The sequence below is a fragment of the Phodopus roborovskii genome, unplaced genomic scaffold (genome assembly GCF_943737965.1).
Source record: "Phodopus roborovskii unplaced genomic scaffold, PHOROB, whole genome shotgun sequence".
Lineage (NCBI taxonomy): Eukaryota > Metazoa > Chordata > Mammalia > Rodentia > Cricetidae > Phodopus > Phodopus roborovskii.
In genome coordinates, this window is record NW_026126460.1 from 1,663,697 (window position 1) to 1,681,628 (window position 17,932).

Genomic DNA, 17,932 nt, shown 5'->3' on the forward strand with positions numbered 1-17,932 from the left:
ATAAGACATTTTACTATTTAGCAAAATCCAGAAAAAAAAATCACAGGGAAGCCTAAATTTTATCCCATGGCATAAGTATCCTTCATAGAACAAATTTGAAAAAGGGAATGGGAAACAAGGAAAAAAAAAAACCCATTAAAATCAAGCAAGGGAGAATGAGAGAGAATGAAAGGAATACATTTGACAAAAGAAGAATCAGAAATTGAACTAAAGGAATTGAATAAACATGCCTGTATAACTCTGAGTTATTTTCTATATATTGAATCATTAATCAACTTAATGGGTAATTGTTGGAGGGCAGATGTCTCAGTGTAAAACAAAAGACAAACAAATGTGGGATCAAGAGAGACAAGTAAGAATGTAGGAAGATGCAGTGAAACTGAAAGTACTGTAAGTATCCATCACTTCCAGAGGGCGTGTAAGTGATACGTGTGCATTTCTGTCTGTATTTCTGTGGGGTATTTTTTGTTGTTGTTTTTGTTTGTTTTCAGACAGGGCCTCTCCATATAGTACTGCCTGTCCTGGAGCTCACCATGTAGACGATGCTGGCCTCAAACTCACAAACACCTACTTGCCTCTGCCTGTACAATACTGGGATTAAAATGTGTGCCACCACACCTGGCTCTATGTTTATATTTTTAAGTACCAAGGAACTCATTTAATATCCACTGTGGTCTCCAATACCATTCACTACTCTAAAGAAGCAGGGCCCTTCAGAAAAATGGCTAGCTCTGTGGCAGGATCAAGATAGGTACAAGATGAGTCTGAAACATCCTATATTAGAAAGCTTGAATTCCTAAATCTGGGACCTGAAATACATACACAAACCAGGTTAATGCAGATCTCACTGATGAAATTTGAAACAATGAGTATAAAATTCTTGGTTATTGAATTGCAAATCATTGGGGTAAAATCAGGAATTCCTATGTTTGTGCCAATATCAGATAAATACATGGGGAGGAGAAGCCACTGCTTACAAGGAGAAAATGTGAAGCATTAAAAGTTCTAAGTGTTACATGGGAATTAATGACTTAAGGACCAATTCAATGAGGTAAGAATGCACACTAAAAACTAAATATGGAGTGGAGGGTGGAACACAACCCCCTACCACGAAAGAGGAAGACCAACCATTAGACAGTGGAAAATTAATCAATGCCTTTTTAAATGCATTGAGGACACAGGATCACCTACTTAATAATGCAGCTAAGGATAAAAACAAAAAAAGCTAAATCTGATCATTAGAAAATGTCACACGGATTCTGAATGGGGAAAATTCCCATTAAGACAATATCAGGAAGTGTATTCTTCAGAAATGTCAGTGCTGTAAGGCAGGTGAGAAGGGCTGGGGAAGCTTCAGGTCAAAGGGGGCGGAGTCCTGAGAGTGAGTTCAGAAGTCCAGTACTTGCCACAAATGCACATACAGGCTGGGTGTGATCCCCAGTGCCACAGGACAAAGGGAACAGGATGCTAAACCTTAGATGATGCTCTTACCTTGGAAATGGTACTCTTAATGGACAACACTGAAATACATGATAGATTGATGCAACAGTTACAATTACAAAATCTAATAATAATTCTGTGGCAAGATAATGTCCCTATTCCTAAAACATACATAAATGCATCCCACTTGGGACCTTAAGGCCAAGTGCACCCCATGACCCATCACAAAACTGAATTTTCTAAGCGTTTCTGGTAATTTGACTACTGGTTTGCAGCTATGAACTTTGGACATGATAACATTGTGTCTCAATGACAAAGGGAGTGTCAAAAGACTGGACATTCCTAAAAGTATTTAAGGATAAGGGGTCAGGATACCTTCAACTGGTATGTGAGTGTGTGTGTGTCTATGTGTGTACACCACACATGTACATGTAGTTAGACTTTTGTCTTCTGCTTGTTCTACATTCATGAATTTAATCAGTATCAGATTGAAACATTTTTTTTAATTGTGCTGGTGCTGAATATGTATAGTTTTCTTGCTCCAGGGAAACTGACAAATATTTATGAAGCATTCACATTCTATTATATATTATAAATTACATAAAATTACTTAAATTAGCATGCCATAAGTTAAGTTATAGGCAAATGGCATACCATTTTACATGATATGTTTGAGTATCTGAGGAAGTTCTAGACTATAACCAATCCAATAAGGATGCCAAGGGATGGCTTAATACACACACACACACACAGGGCAGGGGCAGGAGTGGGGGAGAAAAACAGAGACAGAGAAACAGACCAACAGAGAGAAAGAGGCATAGACAGATACATAGACACACTAATGTATATATGCATATATATTAATGTATTTAGAGGGGAAAGACAAAATGGCAAATTAAATGTAAAAAAAATTAACAGTAGGTAAATATGGAAGACATAGTTTGCTCCTTACACTATTTTATATTTGTAATTTCTCTATAAATATAAACCATTTCTACATTAAAAAGTTAAAATGTAAAGTTGTTAAGGCATTTAATGAGATTTTATCTTGGGTTGGAGCTCTGTTTCATAAATGCCTCTACCTCTAAAATGTGACTACTATGGGAGAGACCCTTCAATCTAGAAGAAAGGGAAGGTCAAGTTACACTTTCAAAGGGGGCTTTATCCAGCCTATCATATGGAAAGAAGCCCTAGCTACCTGTGTGGGAGCCACTGGTTCTCATCAATCCTCATCAATGCAAAAGCCAGCGGGCCATACACGAGTCATGGAGGCTTGGGACAAGGTTGACTCAGTTTTAAATGTATGTATGAATTTCTCCCCCCTCCCCCCCCGTGTGTGTGTGTGTATGTGTGTGTGTGTGTGCAAACTTTTGCCTAATGAAAGTACTTTAGTTTTAGTGCTTTCTCTTGATGACCACTTTAGTAATGTTCAGATATCAAGACAGTAAGCTTTTGAATGCCAAAACTTATCGAGGTTCATAGTGTCTCATATAAAGGAGCCCTTCCATTTTTAATTACGCCATAACACCATGAAACAATTTTAGGTCACAGACATTCAGACAGAATTCTAATCATGAAAACAGTGGGTGTTTTCCCTGCCTGCCTGGTGGCTCCGGAAAAGACCCCTGTGAGTCTCATCAATCGAGAAGGAAAATCGTTTTGGCTCTCATTATGGTTATGTGGAGGAAATGTTTTTATGTTTTAATTTAGAGAGATGGTTCCAGATTGCAAAGGGCTCAGTTCATATCCTAGAACAAGTTTTCCAGCCTTGCAGATTTGCGCTGGGAATGGCTTACAGCTGACTTTCTCAACAGAAACCTACATTATTAATGATAGCCCATAATATCTCAACTGAGCAGAGATGGGGCTAGTGGTAAAATTAAAATAAAATATTAATAAAATCGACTGCAGCACAGTCAATAATCCGTAATCAAAACCAACTGTGCTGCAGAGCAGGGGGCCGATTTAATTTGTAGTTTCACTCTGTGCTCACAGCCCGGATCACCAGGGGCCACTTGAATTGCTTTATAGGGTTGAGGTGACAGGACTTAACCATCACTAACAGGCTTTTTGCAGCTGCCAAAAAATTCAGGGTCAGAGATCGGGTCCATGAGATATGATCGGATGATATTCGCCCGTAATCCTTTCGGTGCTTCATTAGTCATTTTCACTCCATTCTGCAGGACCGACACAGGGAAATTTGGAGATGGGTAACTAGTCAGCCAGATTCGGAAATCCGGGTGTGTTGATTCTGGGCTTAACTCCTGCGAGAAAATAAATCAGAAAGCAAAGTGTGAATAAGTCTTGAGGAATCAATGCATATAGGGGACAGTCTGGAAGGAAGAGGAAACAGCTACAGAATAGAGATGGACTTGTTGCAATTTAAGCAAAAGATCAGAATCCACCCAAGTCTGAATCACCATACATTGCTGAGAAGGCCCAGAGCACAGTCACTCTCCAGAAAAAATTAATTCACAGGACTGTGACTTACAAAGGTGGTATGTGGTTCAGAATGGACGTAAAGACTAAAGCCTTTTTAAAGTGTTCACATCTGCACTGATGTTTCTAAAATATTTACCAAACTATTTCTTTGCTCAGGATTAGATTAAGACTAATTCCTCCTTTTGCTGCAGCCAGATTTGGGAGTATGGGATTTACTTAGACATGTCAATATTACACCAAGCAGGAATCATTTGCTTAAGAAAGAAGGGTATTTTAAAGGGTAGGAGCCGATGGATCCTGAAGCCGCAGCATTTATCACTATTAGCTCTATCAGGTCAAGGAACCCTCCATTAGTGCCCATGGTCAACATCAGAAGTTTTCAACAGGTTATAGTGCATACAAGATGAAAACAGCCCTGATGTCAGTCAGAAGCAGGCTAATGAAGTCAATGGTAAGGCCTAGGAATAACTACTGTTGGCCTGGCCACTGCTGTAAAATTTAGGGTTTACTCCCATCTTTGTGCCTGTTCCTCCAGGCCAAGGACATTCTGACACACTGAATGAGACCCGCCCCCCCCCAGGGGGTGTCTGGCTGGGTGCCTTTCTCTGTTCTTCCAGGTAGGGTTCTCAACGTGAACCCATCTTTCCCGTGGTGTAGCTGCAATGCAGCCTGCCAAATGAGAGATCAGAAATAAGGCACTTGGGTGGAATGTATATCAAAAGTTAGACAGGGGAGGTACACACTAGTAAATGGATATCGACATTTATTTACCTCACACACTTTCTCAAGAGTTGGCATCCAAGAGGTGGCAAGGTGACAGTTTTGAAGAACCACCCATGTCCCATCCTTGACAGCTTTTTCTAACATCTTCATAGCAATGGGCCCTTGGCCTTGGCCAAGAGATAGAGAGCTAAGTTTCGAGCCCCCATATCCCTGTGTACAAGAACAACAATGTCATTTAGTGCCACACATGGGTTTAAACAGAAGGGACCTGAACAAACTTAACCAACAGTTAGATGAAATAGTGTAGGAATAATCATGCAAATAAGAGAACCATTTTGTAAGGTTTTTTTTTTTTTTTCGGCTGTTGATGTAAGATATAGAAAATAAAAGTATTTTTAAAAGGCTTTTAATATAGGAATACACTAAAGAACGCAGCTGTCACTTAGCAACCTCTAAAACACATGAAGTATGTTTTTTTTATGAGTTGAATGGCAAAATGAAAATATGGATTGTCAGAGTAGCCTGTCCTGCCACTTTGAGTGTGTCAGTTACTTTGGATACTGAGAAAATTAGGAGGACTAAAGCATTAACCACTGACTCCCTGTCAACAACTTCCTTAAGAAATTCCCCAGCTCATTTGTGGTTTCTGGATCTCCTCATTTTAAGGGTAGTTGTCACTAGACTGCTAAGATACAGAGAGGAAACAGAAGAGTTCAAACGGATACTGGGGCAATGTTGACTTGCAGAGATAAGCCCCATGTATGACCGACTCTGAGCCACCTCCACTACTTCCATTCCAGATCTGCCACTATATTCCTTATCTGATTTCCAACACACTCTACCCCCACTAGCCACCTGCATCCATCTTGCAATACTCAAGTCAGTTCTCCACAGTCCAGCTGAGATGGTTTATGAATCAATGGTTGTCACTCTGCTACTTAAAGCATCTCCATGTTTAACCATGGCATCCATAGGGCAACACTTCTGTGATAAGCAGTGAGTACTATATCACACAACCATAGCACTCATACAAAACCCAGCCTAGGGGAGGGAGGGAGGGAGAGAGGGAGAGGGAACTGGGATCGACATGTAAAATAATAAATTAAAAAAAAAAAAAAAAAAAAAAAAAAACGCTTTGACTCCAAAATTTAAGTTGAAGAACAAGTTACTGGGGAAAAGGATTTCTATTTTTGTTTCCGCAGAAAATGAAAAGATGTGGATTCCTTACAGACTAATGTGGTTTGATCACGCCAGACCGCCTGAAACAGAGTACAAGCTGATCCTACATTCCAAACAGCTGGACAAAACAGCCCTACAGACTACAGCTAGGATATCTGAATCTTCTTCGAATCCCCCAAGACAGCGCCCCTTATCAGCAGGAAGTAGTTTGGAAAGAACGACGCCCAAATTCCCAAATATTGTGTATAAATGTTTGTTTTCATTTAATTGGACTTTGTTATATAAAATTAAATAAAAAAAACCCCAGCCTATTCAAGTATAAAGTGACCAATAGAGACTACTTCAATCTTAAATTCAGGTGTCTTTCAAGAAGCCATCCCCTCTCTGCTTTACTATCCCTCACTATGAAATGGAGATGCCATCATCTTTTTCAAAGTCTTCTGTAAAATTTCAAAGAGAAACCATTAATAACATTTACCAACAAAGTTCACTATAGGTCATGACCTTCATGAGATGATCATGTTGGCTTTAGAAACTACAATAGTACTTACTACTAAAAGTCATATTGATTATACCAAAATGAGGAAAACCAACTCAGAAACACACAGTCATCTACTCAGTACTTACTTCTAGACAGTGTGGTATAAGAACATTCATTACAAATCAATTTGAGTATGTCTTAAAACCTCTTACAAGTGTAGATAATTGAACATACTGTACTGGCAAAGTGCCCATAATGTATAGTTGCTCTTGAGAGTCAAAATAGCCCCTCAGAGATTAGAAAGAGAGGCAAGAATAGAAGGTTCATTCTGGAGTAACTGCCTGGACTTGAATGAAATTAACCAAGTTCATGTACTGGTATAAATGCTGTGGAGGAAAAAAAAAAAAAAGTCCAGACTGGTCCCAAACTCATGATCCTCCTGCCTCTATCTCTTTCAGCAAATCCTAATGGCATATGCCACCACAACCAGATCCCCCAATTTTAGTTTCATAAGTTGTATAAGGAGCTACTTTTAATGTAAATACTGCTATTGAGTTTCATTTTCTCCAGATAATGTTAAGTTTCAGAATCCCAAACTCTTCCTACAGTAGAGGGACAATTTTTAGCTTTCTTTCATCCTCTAAGACTTTGGTTGTAGCAAAAATTGATATTTGAAAGGAATGCAACGGTGTCAGCTAACTGCATTTGCTGCAAGGTACCTGGTCATCAGCGAATTTCAGGAGCGCAGCCATGGGATCTGCTCCAGGGGAGAGCACGAAGATCAGTGGTGCACAGCAGTTGCTGTCCCCAAATGCCTTGGACAAATCAAAGGGGGGCGGCTCAATGAAAGCACGCCCCAACTTCTTGATTATGAATTCCTGCAACATGGGGATCACCTAAAAGGGACAAGAATATATTTGAGAGGAGAGCCAAAATATTCCAGTTTTAGAACAAAATAATTGCTGGGCTTGCTAGAACATGCCTGTGATCTCAGCATTGGGGAGTCCGAGGAAGGAAGTTTACAAGTTCAAAGCCAGGCAGGGCTATATCCTAAGAGCCTGTCTCAACCAAACAAACCAGACTCTGGCTATAAAGATGAGGTGTTAAAAGGGGGAGATCCAGGGCATTATGGGGGACATAATTACCTTTCAAAAAAAAAACTTACAGATGATTTAAATAATCACTACTGACTAGTATGAGCCACTCAATCCAAAGACACTTTCATTTCTCTTGATGAGTATCCAATATCCAAGACATTGAGGAGAAACTGTTCTTTAAAATATTTTTATTATATTGAGATTATGCTATGTGTTATGATTACATCATTTATCCCTTCCAGTATAACCCCTCCCTGCTCTCTTTCAAATTCATGGCATCTTTTTCCATTAATTGTTGTTATATGAATACACATACACACACACACACACACACACACACAAAACCACAACCTGCTCGGTCTGTATAATGTTACTTGTGTGTGTATTTTCAGGACTGACCATTTGGAATTGGACAATCAGTTGATGTGTTCTTCCTTGGGGGAGACTATTTCCCTCATCCTCAGCACTTCTTTCTGACCTGTAGTTCTTTGTGTAGGGTTATAAAGTCTTGTGGTTTTAAAACACTGCCTATATCTCCACAGCTCCAAAGCAGTAATTATCATATACATTACACACCTCCTGCATCTTTGTAAAATGGATTGATACAGTCAAGGTTTGGGGGACGCAGACCTCTGTAAAAAGGCACAAGCTATTACTAAAGAAACAAGCCAAGCTGGGTTGGCACATTTTCTGATAGAATTTTCTTGGGGCCTGTTTGGGAAAGTAGAACTCTAAGGGTTGGGGTTCTCTCTAGGAGTGAATATGTGCTAATAGTAAGGACACATTCATCCATACCATTCCTTATTTTCCAATGAGGACCTATACCTGGCATCTCTGGGTTGTAATTAATGACAATATTCTTCAGATTAATGCCACACCAATAAAAGAGCTGAACCTCTTATTCAAAGTCATGCATGGGTGTGGGGTCAAAGGGCAATGTCTCCTCTGACTTTCTAAGAGCACAGGTGTACACTTGAAATTGAACTGGAGAAGTATCCTGCCTCTAGCTAATACAGCACCAGCTCTTCCTATAGCCCGGCTCCCATCAGGAGCTTTTTTTCTTTTCTTTTTTCTTTTTTTTTCCTTTCCTTGCTGTCTGCTAAGTATTAGTTTTTCCCTTTGAATATAGGACCACCAAGCAGAATTAAGAATAACATGTTGCAGTACTGAAATTACAATATACTCCTTCAAAGCTGTCTTTAACATAGCTTCTTTAGAGAAACACATTTTTATTTCATATACACTTGCAGTTTTTGAAATTCACATTCCCTTTGATAGAAGTTACAGCTACAGATGTTCATATGGCTAACAGCACACATATAATTTATTTAATTACCTAACTCCAGTTGGTGTCTCAAGCAGTAACTACCAAATGCACTTTTAACCCTGCTCTGAAATATGTATGTCTGTTCCAAGTACTTGCTCTGCTCTCACAAACTATTTAGTCCTGCCACACAAAGCACTGTGAGCACCTCTACGAGGTCATTATCATAGTAGGTAGGTAGCAAGACAAGCATGCCAGCTGTAAAACAGAACACAGGCTACCTTGGAGGAAGAAGTAATGCAAAATGTTAGTGAAGGCCTCACAATCAGGCCCCATTATACAAGGATGGGCCTAGACATACACACAACACCCCAGCCTACGGTAGCAGTTCCACATGCCTGAAACATCTCTCAGCTTGGAAGCAAATTGCAGGAGCAATTTACAAGTGGCCAGTATCTAAAAAGGCAGTATCCTCTGCAGACAATTACAAGTGCCTCCAAACGCCAGTTGCGTTTTTCTCAGCAACATATATTTGAATGAGATTTGTGAGTAAAAATTATCTGCATGTCACAATGCTTTTTAATAGTAAGGCAAAATTGTTTGTTCCTGCACATGTGTATGGCTAAGAAAGCTGAGAACCAATGGAGAAATAGCCAGGGTCAGATTAGACAATTTATTTATTTGTTTGTATATTTATTCGGTGTGTGTCATGGGGGTGAGTGTGTATGACCTATGGTATGGAAGCTAGAGGTCAACTCACAGGTGTTCTCTTCTCTTAGCATGTGGGCTCTGGGGCTGTTACTCGGGTCACTAGGCTTATGGCACCTTTGCCCACTGAGTCATCTTGCTGACCAAAATCAGACATTTTAATCTTTCTTCAGTACTTTTTTAGACCCATGCAAATATGCAAAGGTATGGATGAGTAAATCATACACTTATAAGCACTTTGATAAAAGCAGCTAGTTGGGGCACATACCTATCCCAGCATTCCAGAGGCCAAGGCAGGTTGAGGTCAGCCTGGCCTACATAGTAAGACTATCTCAAAAGACAGACAACCAAAGTATTGTAACAAGAACCTGCCCAATAAGGTGATGATACTGTTCATTCATATTAAATATCTACTCAATGAGCAAATAGAAAGTTTCAAGATTAAATTTCTATGAGCATGAAATTCTAAGTTCAGAAAGTCTAAACAACAACAAAATCAAAGAATAAATTCATACATATACACACAGAGTTTATTTCTAGACAATTAATGCTTTAGCTATTTTGAATTATCACAAATGTCAAACTCACTGCTGAATTAGTAAAAATATCCTAATTTCCCATCCTTGCCCTTATCCTTGTCTTTTTCTTTACCATTCTTTTCACAAAGGGATTTTTTCCCCTCATTAGATTAAAACAACCACAAAAGACAACACTTTTTCAATAGCATCTGTGGTGCTATATTGTTTATGATTTATTAAAGCCACTGGAGATCAAAATAGCAAAGCAGCCACACTAGCTAACTATAGAAGCTAGGAGGTGGTGGTAACACCTTTAATTCCAGGACTCAGGATTAAGAGGTAGATGGATCTCTGTTAGTTCAAGGCCATACTGACTACACAAAATCAATCCAGTCCTAAAACAAACAGCTCACACACAGGTGATCTCAGCATCTAGGATCACATGCCTTTTAATCTCAGCACTACTTAGGTAAAGACAGGAGTGATATGACTGGGCAGAAATAGGAACATGAGGAGGAGAAGACAGGAACTGAGAGTTTTTGCCTCTGAGGATCTGTGGAGACAGGATTGCCATTTCAGCTTAGAAGAGGTAAGATCTACTGGCTTGGCTACTTTGCTTCTCTGATCTTCAGTTTTAAGCTTGAACCCCAATATCTGTCTCTGGGCCTTTTATTTATTATGCCACAAGCCTATTTCCTTCCAAAGTAAGTTTTAACCTCTTCACAAAGTTATAGTTTCCCAAACAAAATGACAAGTACAAAAACCTGGAGTTTCCTAGGAGCCTGTTTGTGATAGTAATGGCCCACTTTGCAAAAGCAGGATGCACTAGTTTGTCTGCACAGGTAAACATGGCTGTTGCTGTGTTGATTCTTTTGTCTGTTAGCACTATGGGACCCAGTTAGGAATGCGAGTCTCTCCCCTGATGGTGAGAGGAGATAAATTCTACAGTTGCACATTTCATATTGTAACTGAACAAAACTTGCTTACTTTCCAACAGACACTAGAACTCCCAAGGCAAAGGCAGGCTGTGTCAGTGGTCAGGCTTGAGGGCTGAAAGACCTGTCTACATCTACAATCTGATCATTCCAGCATCAGGGTTGTAACATCATTTCTGTCTGTGGCAGACATTACTGCCTCATTTAGGCGTCATCTTCTCGAGGGCAGGGGAGAAGCCCGTGGTTTTTCTATGCATATTTTTCCAGTCAGTGCAAATTCCTACCGGTTTTATCTGAGGTCAGAGATGCTTACTAACTCACACCTGACAAGTGTCTTATTGAAAGCTGATGAAGTTGCTTTTTGTTTACAGTTTGGAATGGCAGAACTGTATCTGGAAACTCTTACATTCATAAATGGACTCCAAACACTGCACAACCCAGTACTTTTCCACTTGACATGTTTTTGTTTCTTTTCTGTCAATAAGATACTATAGCTGTTGAATTTTAAGAGAGAAACTATGAGCCCATCTCTCCTTAGCAAGAATCTTTCAAATTTTTCCAAACTATAGCATTAGAAAGCCTGACGCCTATAGCTCCTGGCCATTCGGTATTAGAGCGGGGTTTCAAGAAGACAAAAAGAAAGAGATCCATCTCTAACAACTTCCCCAAAAGAATTTTGTTAATTTTCCTGGTAGGTGTGTGTATTCTTTTAAGCTAGGGTAGTGAAGAAATGAAATGTGTATATTACTAGCTCACCAGACTAATAGCATTCCACTCTAGGAAACCACCCTTTCAGAGGCAGACTAGTAAAAAATCACCATATAATCAATTGTGGCATATTTGTTTACACTGTGAAGATGTGTCTCTGCCTAAGGAGCCTTTTGAAGAGGCTCTGCTGTGCAGCTGAGTACTTGAGCAGCCAACACTGGGTACAAACTTCTGCTACAGACAGAGATAACAAATTCCCAGAGTTGGGGTAGGTAAAGGCAGATCCAGGCAGGCACCCACCAGCATGAGGCTAGTTTCTACAGCACTGAGGTGGGCATAGCCAGTTGCCAGTACCACTCTGGGGCAGTAGCCTTAGCAGTTTAAGATTTGTCTCCCATAGTCAGAGACCTACAGAATATGGTATTTAAAATGTTTTAATAACATGAGGCTTTTCATGACAGCGAGAAACATTTGCTCCAGACAGTCCCAATTTACTTTTTAAAAAAGTGAGCATTGTGGACAAAACAGCCCTGCAGACTACAGCTAGGATATCTGAATCTTCTTCGAATCCCCCAAGACAGCGCCCCTTACCAGCAGGAAGTAGTTTGGAAAGAACGAAGCCCAAATTCCCAAATATTGTGTATAAATGTTTGTTTTCATTTAATTGGACTTTGTTATATAAAATTAAATAAAAATAAATAAATAAATAAAATTAAAAAAAAAAAGTGAGCATTGAAGAGCCTCCATATAGAGTTGTTTTCATTTGTGGCAAAGCTAGCTGCTTGGAAAGAAACTGCTCTTGCCTCAACTGCTGACAGTGTGCTGTCCAAACTTCACAAGCAGGACACAAAAGAAAACGACTTTCAAACTTTGTCAAGACAAGGTAGGAGAGTTCTTCAGAATTCATGTTTCATAGGAAAGTCTGTCAGATATTCTAGGCCTGGAGGCTGAAGACAGATGCTGCCATGTTACAGAGGAACCTTGGGTGACTGTCCAGGCAGCCAGATGTTTCAGTCACTTTTTATAGTTTTTTTAGAAGGTATCTGCTCTGTACTTCCTATTTACTCAGATAATATTTTATCTTTCTTGGGTCTCTGATGGGGAGGTGAAGACTAGGTCATTATACTGTTTTCCTTGTTACAAACTTTTTAAGAACTTACAGAAGAGATGTAAAGTTAATAAGATTTTCAACATAAAAGCTTAAGTTGTTTGTCTAAGAAAATGTTTTGAGGTCTAAAAGGATATTTTTAGGCTGGTAATACAAGTTATGATAAAAAGTGTTTAGGTATAAAACTCTGGACTCATCAAGATAGCATAGATAATAATTTCTCCAAATTAGTCAAATACAAATGGAATGGACATTGTGGATGTAATTCTTACTAGATAACTGTTCTTATTGTGTGTGTGTGTGTGTGTGTGTGTGTGTGTGTGTGTGTGTGTGTGTATATATATATATATATATATATATTATAGTTTTACAAAATTAGAGTTAAAACCCTTTCCTTTTTAATTAGACAAAAAGGGGGGGAAATGTTGCAGGACATTTGCTTATACTGTAAAGATGAGTCTCTGCCTAATTAGCCTTCCAATCAGTTTAATAAAAAGCCAAATGGCCAATAGCCAGGCAGGAGGGGACAGGTGGGACTTCTGGGAAAAGAGAGGAACTGAGAGGGAAGAAGAGCCTTGGCACACGGGCGACGTCAGGGAGACACTGAAGAGGTCGGATATACGGCACAGAATAGAGGTAACCGAGCCATGTGGTACAACATGGACTAATAAAAGGAGGTTAATTTAAATTATAAGAGCTAGTGGGACCACCCTAAGCTAATGGTCAAGCTTTTATAATTAATATGTCTCCATGTCATTATTTGTGAGCTGCCAGCCAACAACAAACATGCTGCAGTGAGTTGTTTTCAAAATAATCAATTCACCAGTAAAACTTGGAGTGTCTGAAAGCACTAGGTGTAGAGAGCATGGAGTTTCTGGATAATACAAGGACATTCTAATAACTATTTCAACATTAAAGGTGGGTATGGTGGTGTAGATACTGGTGACCAATTAATAGCATCACTTATGTGTAAAATAGCTGTAGTTGTAAATGGTATCCAAACTGCAGTGGCTCAACACATACCAGCTTATTTCTTGACTCTGCAGAGTTATCTGACTCAGGCAATCTGCAGGTATGAGCAGCTATCAAGCCTTATGACCCTTAAACCTCAACAAGGGAATCTAGTTTTGATGGCTGGGAAGTGTCCTGGGAAAACCTCACAGTGGCAGCTAAATAAATACATTCAACTAGCCAAGTCAGGTCTGTGCCCACTATCCTCACTTTAAATGTACATCGAGGAGAAGGCAACTAAAATATTGCTAACTATTTCGTAACTTGTCACACTGTCAAAGAAAACATGGAAAATTATAGAGGAAAAAAATCTGGAATAAATATGAAAAAGTTGTAAAACAGAAGGCTAAGGTGTGGACAGAACAGCATGATATAGAAGCTTAACCACAATTTAAAAACAAACAGAATAATATATATATATATATATCAGCCAAGAGAAAAAAAGTACTCCCCCCACACAAAAACACCTCCATCCTATGTAACTCCCACATTCAAAAAGAAAATTAATATGGAAAGTAATATTTGATCTATCTGATAGTTTACTCTATTTTTCAGATTAAAGTGTGTGTCAAGTTTCAAAATCATAAAGCTGAAGAAGGCTGCATGCAGATGAAGCTGTCACAATTAGGAAACAGCTCATTAACCACCTTTAATGAAGGGAGCATTGCAAGCATTTAACTTTCTCCTTCTTTAGACAGGAAGTAAACTTCTGAAGCTTCCCCCTGAAGTTTTTCTGAAAAGTCACTCTTTAAATGTCATCAAAGGCTACATTTAATTAGGTTCATAAACACCAAACAAATGTTCATTTACTTCAGCCCCACAGATCAGGGCAGAATTGTGACTTCCTCTATTAAAAATGTTTGCCAGGCATTGGTGGCACATGCCTTTAGTCCCAGCACTGGAGAGGAAGAGGCAGGCAGATCTCTCTGAGTTCAAAGCCAGCCTTGTCTACAGAGCTAATTCCAGGACAGGCTCATAAGCAATACAGAGAATTCCTGTCACAAAAAACCAAAAAGAAAAAAAAAGTTTGAAAATATATCCTACAATTATTTTATATAAAGATAAATCTAATACATACTAGACTATATTATGACTAAAAAATTAAAGTATGTGGACAGACCTCTATGCCTAAGATATCTGGGCCCTAGCTAAGCCCTGCAAAGCATTAGCCAAGCAGGCTATTGTATCAGAAGAAACATCTTATTTTCACCATTTAAATTCTGCTTTTATATGGGGGAAGAGTTGGAATGCAAGCATTTTCCTTGAAAAATTGCAGACACTGAGTTTTGAAGCAATTATGTAAAACTTCAATTTGTTTATAACAATGGGCAGTTATGGTAGCACCCCCAGTAACCTACCACTCACTTTATACTGACATCTCTGAGGATATGAGTCAACAATTTTAGGCAAATTCATTTTCTATAGACTGTAATACAAGTGAGGACAGTAATAAGTATTGAAATATGCTGAGATGGCAGGTTTGCTGCTTTGTTTGTTGTATATTTATTATTAAAGAAGTTATAACAGTACTGGCATTGTCCTTTGTGTCAACAATGACTAAAGTCTCAAAAAATCCCACATATTGTCTAAATGTTGAGTGTGTGTGCACACACGTATATAGACCTGCACTTAGAGAAGACACTCCAGATGTTGTGACATATAAACTTGAAGTTAATGCCGTTGATAAGTGTCCACCAACGTAACAAAATAAAAATGAGGCCACAGTACGAAAAGAGAGAAATCTGTGAGGCAGATTTCATAAATCATAAGGAATAATCATAAAAAACATAACACTAAAATACATCCTATTTTAGTGGGGTAACTATGTGCAGACACATCTTAGGAAATCCATCAGAAGGCAGTCAGACTACTTCCTCAGATCCCTTTACCCACCCTGAGTCTATGAAGAAATTCAGGTTTGACTGGGCTATGCAGAGAGGGGACAAGATGGGAGCTGCTCTCAAAGCCCACCCTTACCTTGTCTGGCCTCAAGCAACGAATAATAAGCATCCTTTGGAAGTCATTTGCTTTATTCTCCCATTCTTCTGGGAACATTTCATGGTGTGGCTCCTATATTTATAGTACAGAAGTCAATGTTAGAGGTTATTTCCAAAAGTAATAATATTTTACAAATCATCATATCATATTCTTAGGGAAGATTCCTGAACATTTGGGTAAATTTTATTTAAGCTGTAGGAAAGTTAATGTCAATATGTACACCTTCGAAATTTCAAAACAAGCTACGTGGTTTCTCTCCAAGGCTCAACACAGTGAATTAAACTAAAAAGAAATACAAGAAGAAGTTTCTAAGAACTGTTTCCATCAACAACAAAGATAAACCTGAAGTAGACCTATCCCAAATGAATGAATTCAGTCTCACCATCACATATGACAGGCAGCCAAGTACCATACTGATTAGCTCAGCTGCCAATCCCCCACCCCCACCCAGTGCAGCCACCTACTGGGCTCTTTCCGTTTAGATACAACTGTCTCTAACAGAATAGCTACTTACTATATTCAAGAAGAGTAAAAACCAGAAGACTGGAAAAAAGGAATAGAAAATAGTAACTGGGAACTGGAAAAATTTTAACCTTTATGCCAAACTAAAGCTGAAAAATGTAGGCATCGCTACTTATCTCAAAGGGAAACAAACTTTTATAGCATGTGTTAACTTTCAATATCTAATTAGAAAGTCGGGCTTTGTGAAAATTGTTTTGAAATGCCAGCTTTTCCCTTCCCTCCAATTATAAAAGTATTCATGAGCTTATATTCTGCATTCAGAAAATCTAAACAGTTGTTTGATAAAATTTTAATTCATCTCCTATAATGATTGCTCGAATCAAAATGGAAATGGGAAAGAAACACTTGTTAAGGAAAGTCAGCAAAACAGTTTTAAAGGGCATGTGGCTCAAAGTTTTGTGTCTTTGGAGTTTGGGTAGAATTAGAAATGGGGACATTGTTTTTTAAGATGGTAGGGATAACGGGAATCAAAATTTGTATTTTAACCACTGGCCAGTGCTGAAAGCTTATGAAATCTTGCTTTTATACAAAGGTAAAGATGTGTTTTTTAACATTATTATCTTCATCATTTAAAAGCTTTGGATTAAGAAAAAAAGTAAAAAAAAAAAAAAAAAAAAACATACCAAACTATCATATACTTTTTTCCATCCATCCTTCAGGCGCATAAACTCTCTGCGAATGGTCTTGAAGGCAGGTAAATCGTCGAGTCGGCAGATCTCGTCCCAGGACTTCTGAGGAAGCCATGGGCACGGATTGGTGTGAGGATTGTCCAGCCCAATGCCACCAGTGAGCAAAAATCTCCACTCTGACTTGTTAATCTGTGGGAAACAAACACCACAGATAATGCATAGAAAATCTTCATAGTTAATTTACAGCCATTGCAGAAGAACAGAGTCCTTTGAGATTCTCATGAAATTCCAAAGCCATGTGGCTTTCTATTTCGTCACAAAAATCCACATATCAAACACAACCAGTTAAAAAAAATAGTTCCATTTAAGTTGCTACTTTTTTGATCATTTTCTCCTGTATTAATAGCTTAAGAGGAAGACCTCAATGCATTCTACTTGAGTAACATATGTTCTTCAAAATGGTTGCTTGTAGTCCCACTTATTGGCTTTGAAAATTCATAGAAAGACAGATCAACAATCCACTGTATTTTCATTTATTCTCTATAAAATATAATGAGTTACTATGAAGTATTTAGAAGAACTACAAAGAAAAAGAATTAATACTTTTCCTAATTCTCTCAAGATATTACCATATGAAATTTTACCAATCTTAAAAACAAATATATTTTGTTGCTTCTCTTTCACCTGTAAAAGTACTTTCTATTTTTAGATAAAGAGAATTGAAAATGTTTATAATAGTTAAATGCATGGTCACTGAGATTGCAATAGAAATAAGCTTAAAAAAAACCCACAGGGTATTGCTATGTAGCTCAGGTTGCCCTCAAACTCACTGTACAGTCTAGGCTGTGCTTAGACTCACAATCACCTGCCCTAACTTCCGGGGTGTGGGGATTACAGCTGTGTATCACTACACCAGGCTCTAGAAACACTAAAATACATAAAAGTGGAAGTTATAGTAACACACTCTGTTCTTAAATTTATATGTTAGTACAGTGAAATTCAGTTTTGTCATATCTTACCTTGCCTTAATTTGTTTTTAATCATATGCATATAAGTACGTGTGTGTGTGTGTGTGTGTGTGTGTGTGTGTGTGTTTCCATGGAGATTAGCAAATTAATAAATCAATTATATAACAGTTGTGTTACATAACTAGACAAGCATCAGCAGGC

General features: G+C 38.5%; 1 protein-coding gene across 1 annotated transcript in view; it reads right to left on the reverse strand.

The window, feature by feature from the left end:
* Dnah7 (dynein axonemal heavy chain 7) overlaps positions 1-17,932 on the reverse strand; it is a 201,071-nt gene that overhangs the window by 27,674 nt on the left and 155,465 nt on the right. Inside the window, exons 49-53 of the mRNA XM_051190199.1 lie at positions 16,758-16,952; positions 15,592-15,684; positions 6,985-7,161; positions 4,654-4,815; positions 3,504-3,704 (exon numbers count right to left, since the gene is read on the reverse strand). Coding sequence (XP_051046156.1) covers positions 3,504-3,704; positions 4,654-4,815; positions 6,985-7,161; positions 15,592-15,684; positions 16,758-16,952 — 828 coding nt within the window. The remainder of the gene's footprint in view (positions 1-3,503; positions 3,705-4,653; positions 4,816-6,984; positions 7,162-15,591; positions 15,685-16,757; positions 16,953-17,932) is intronic.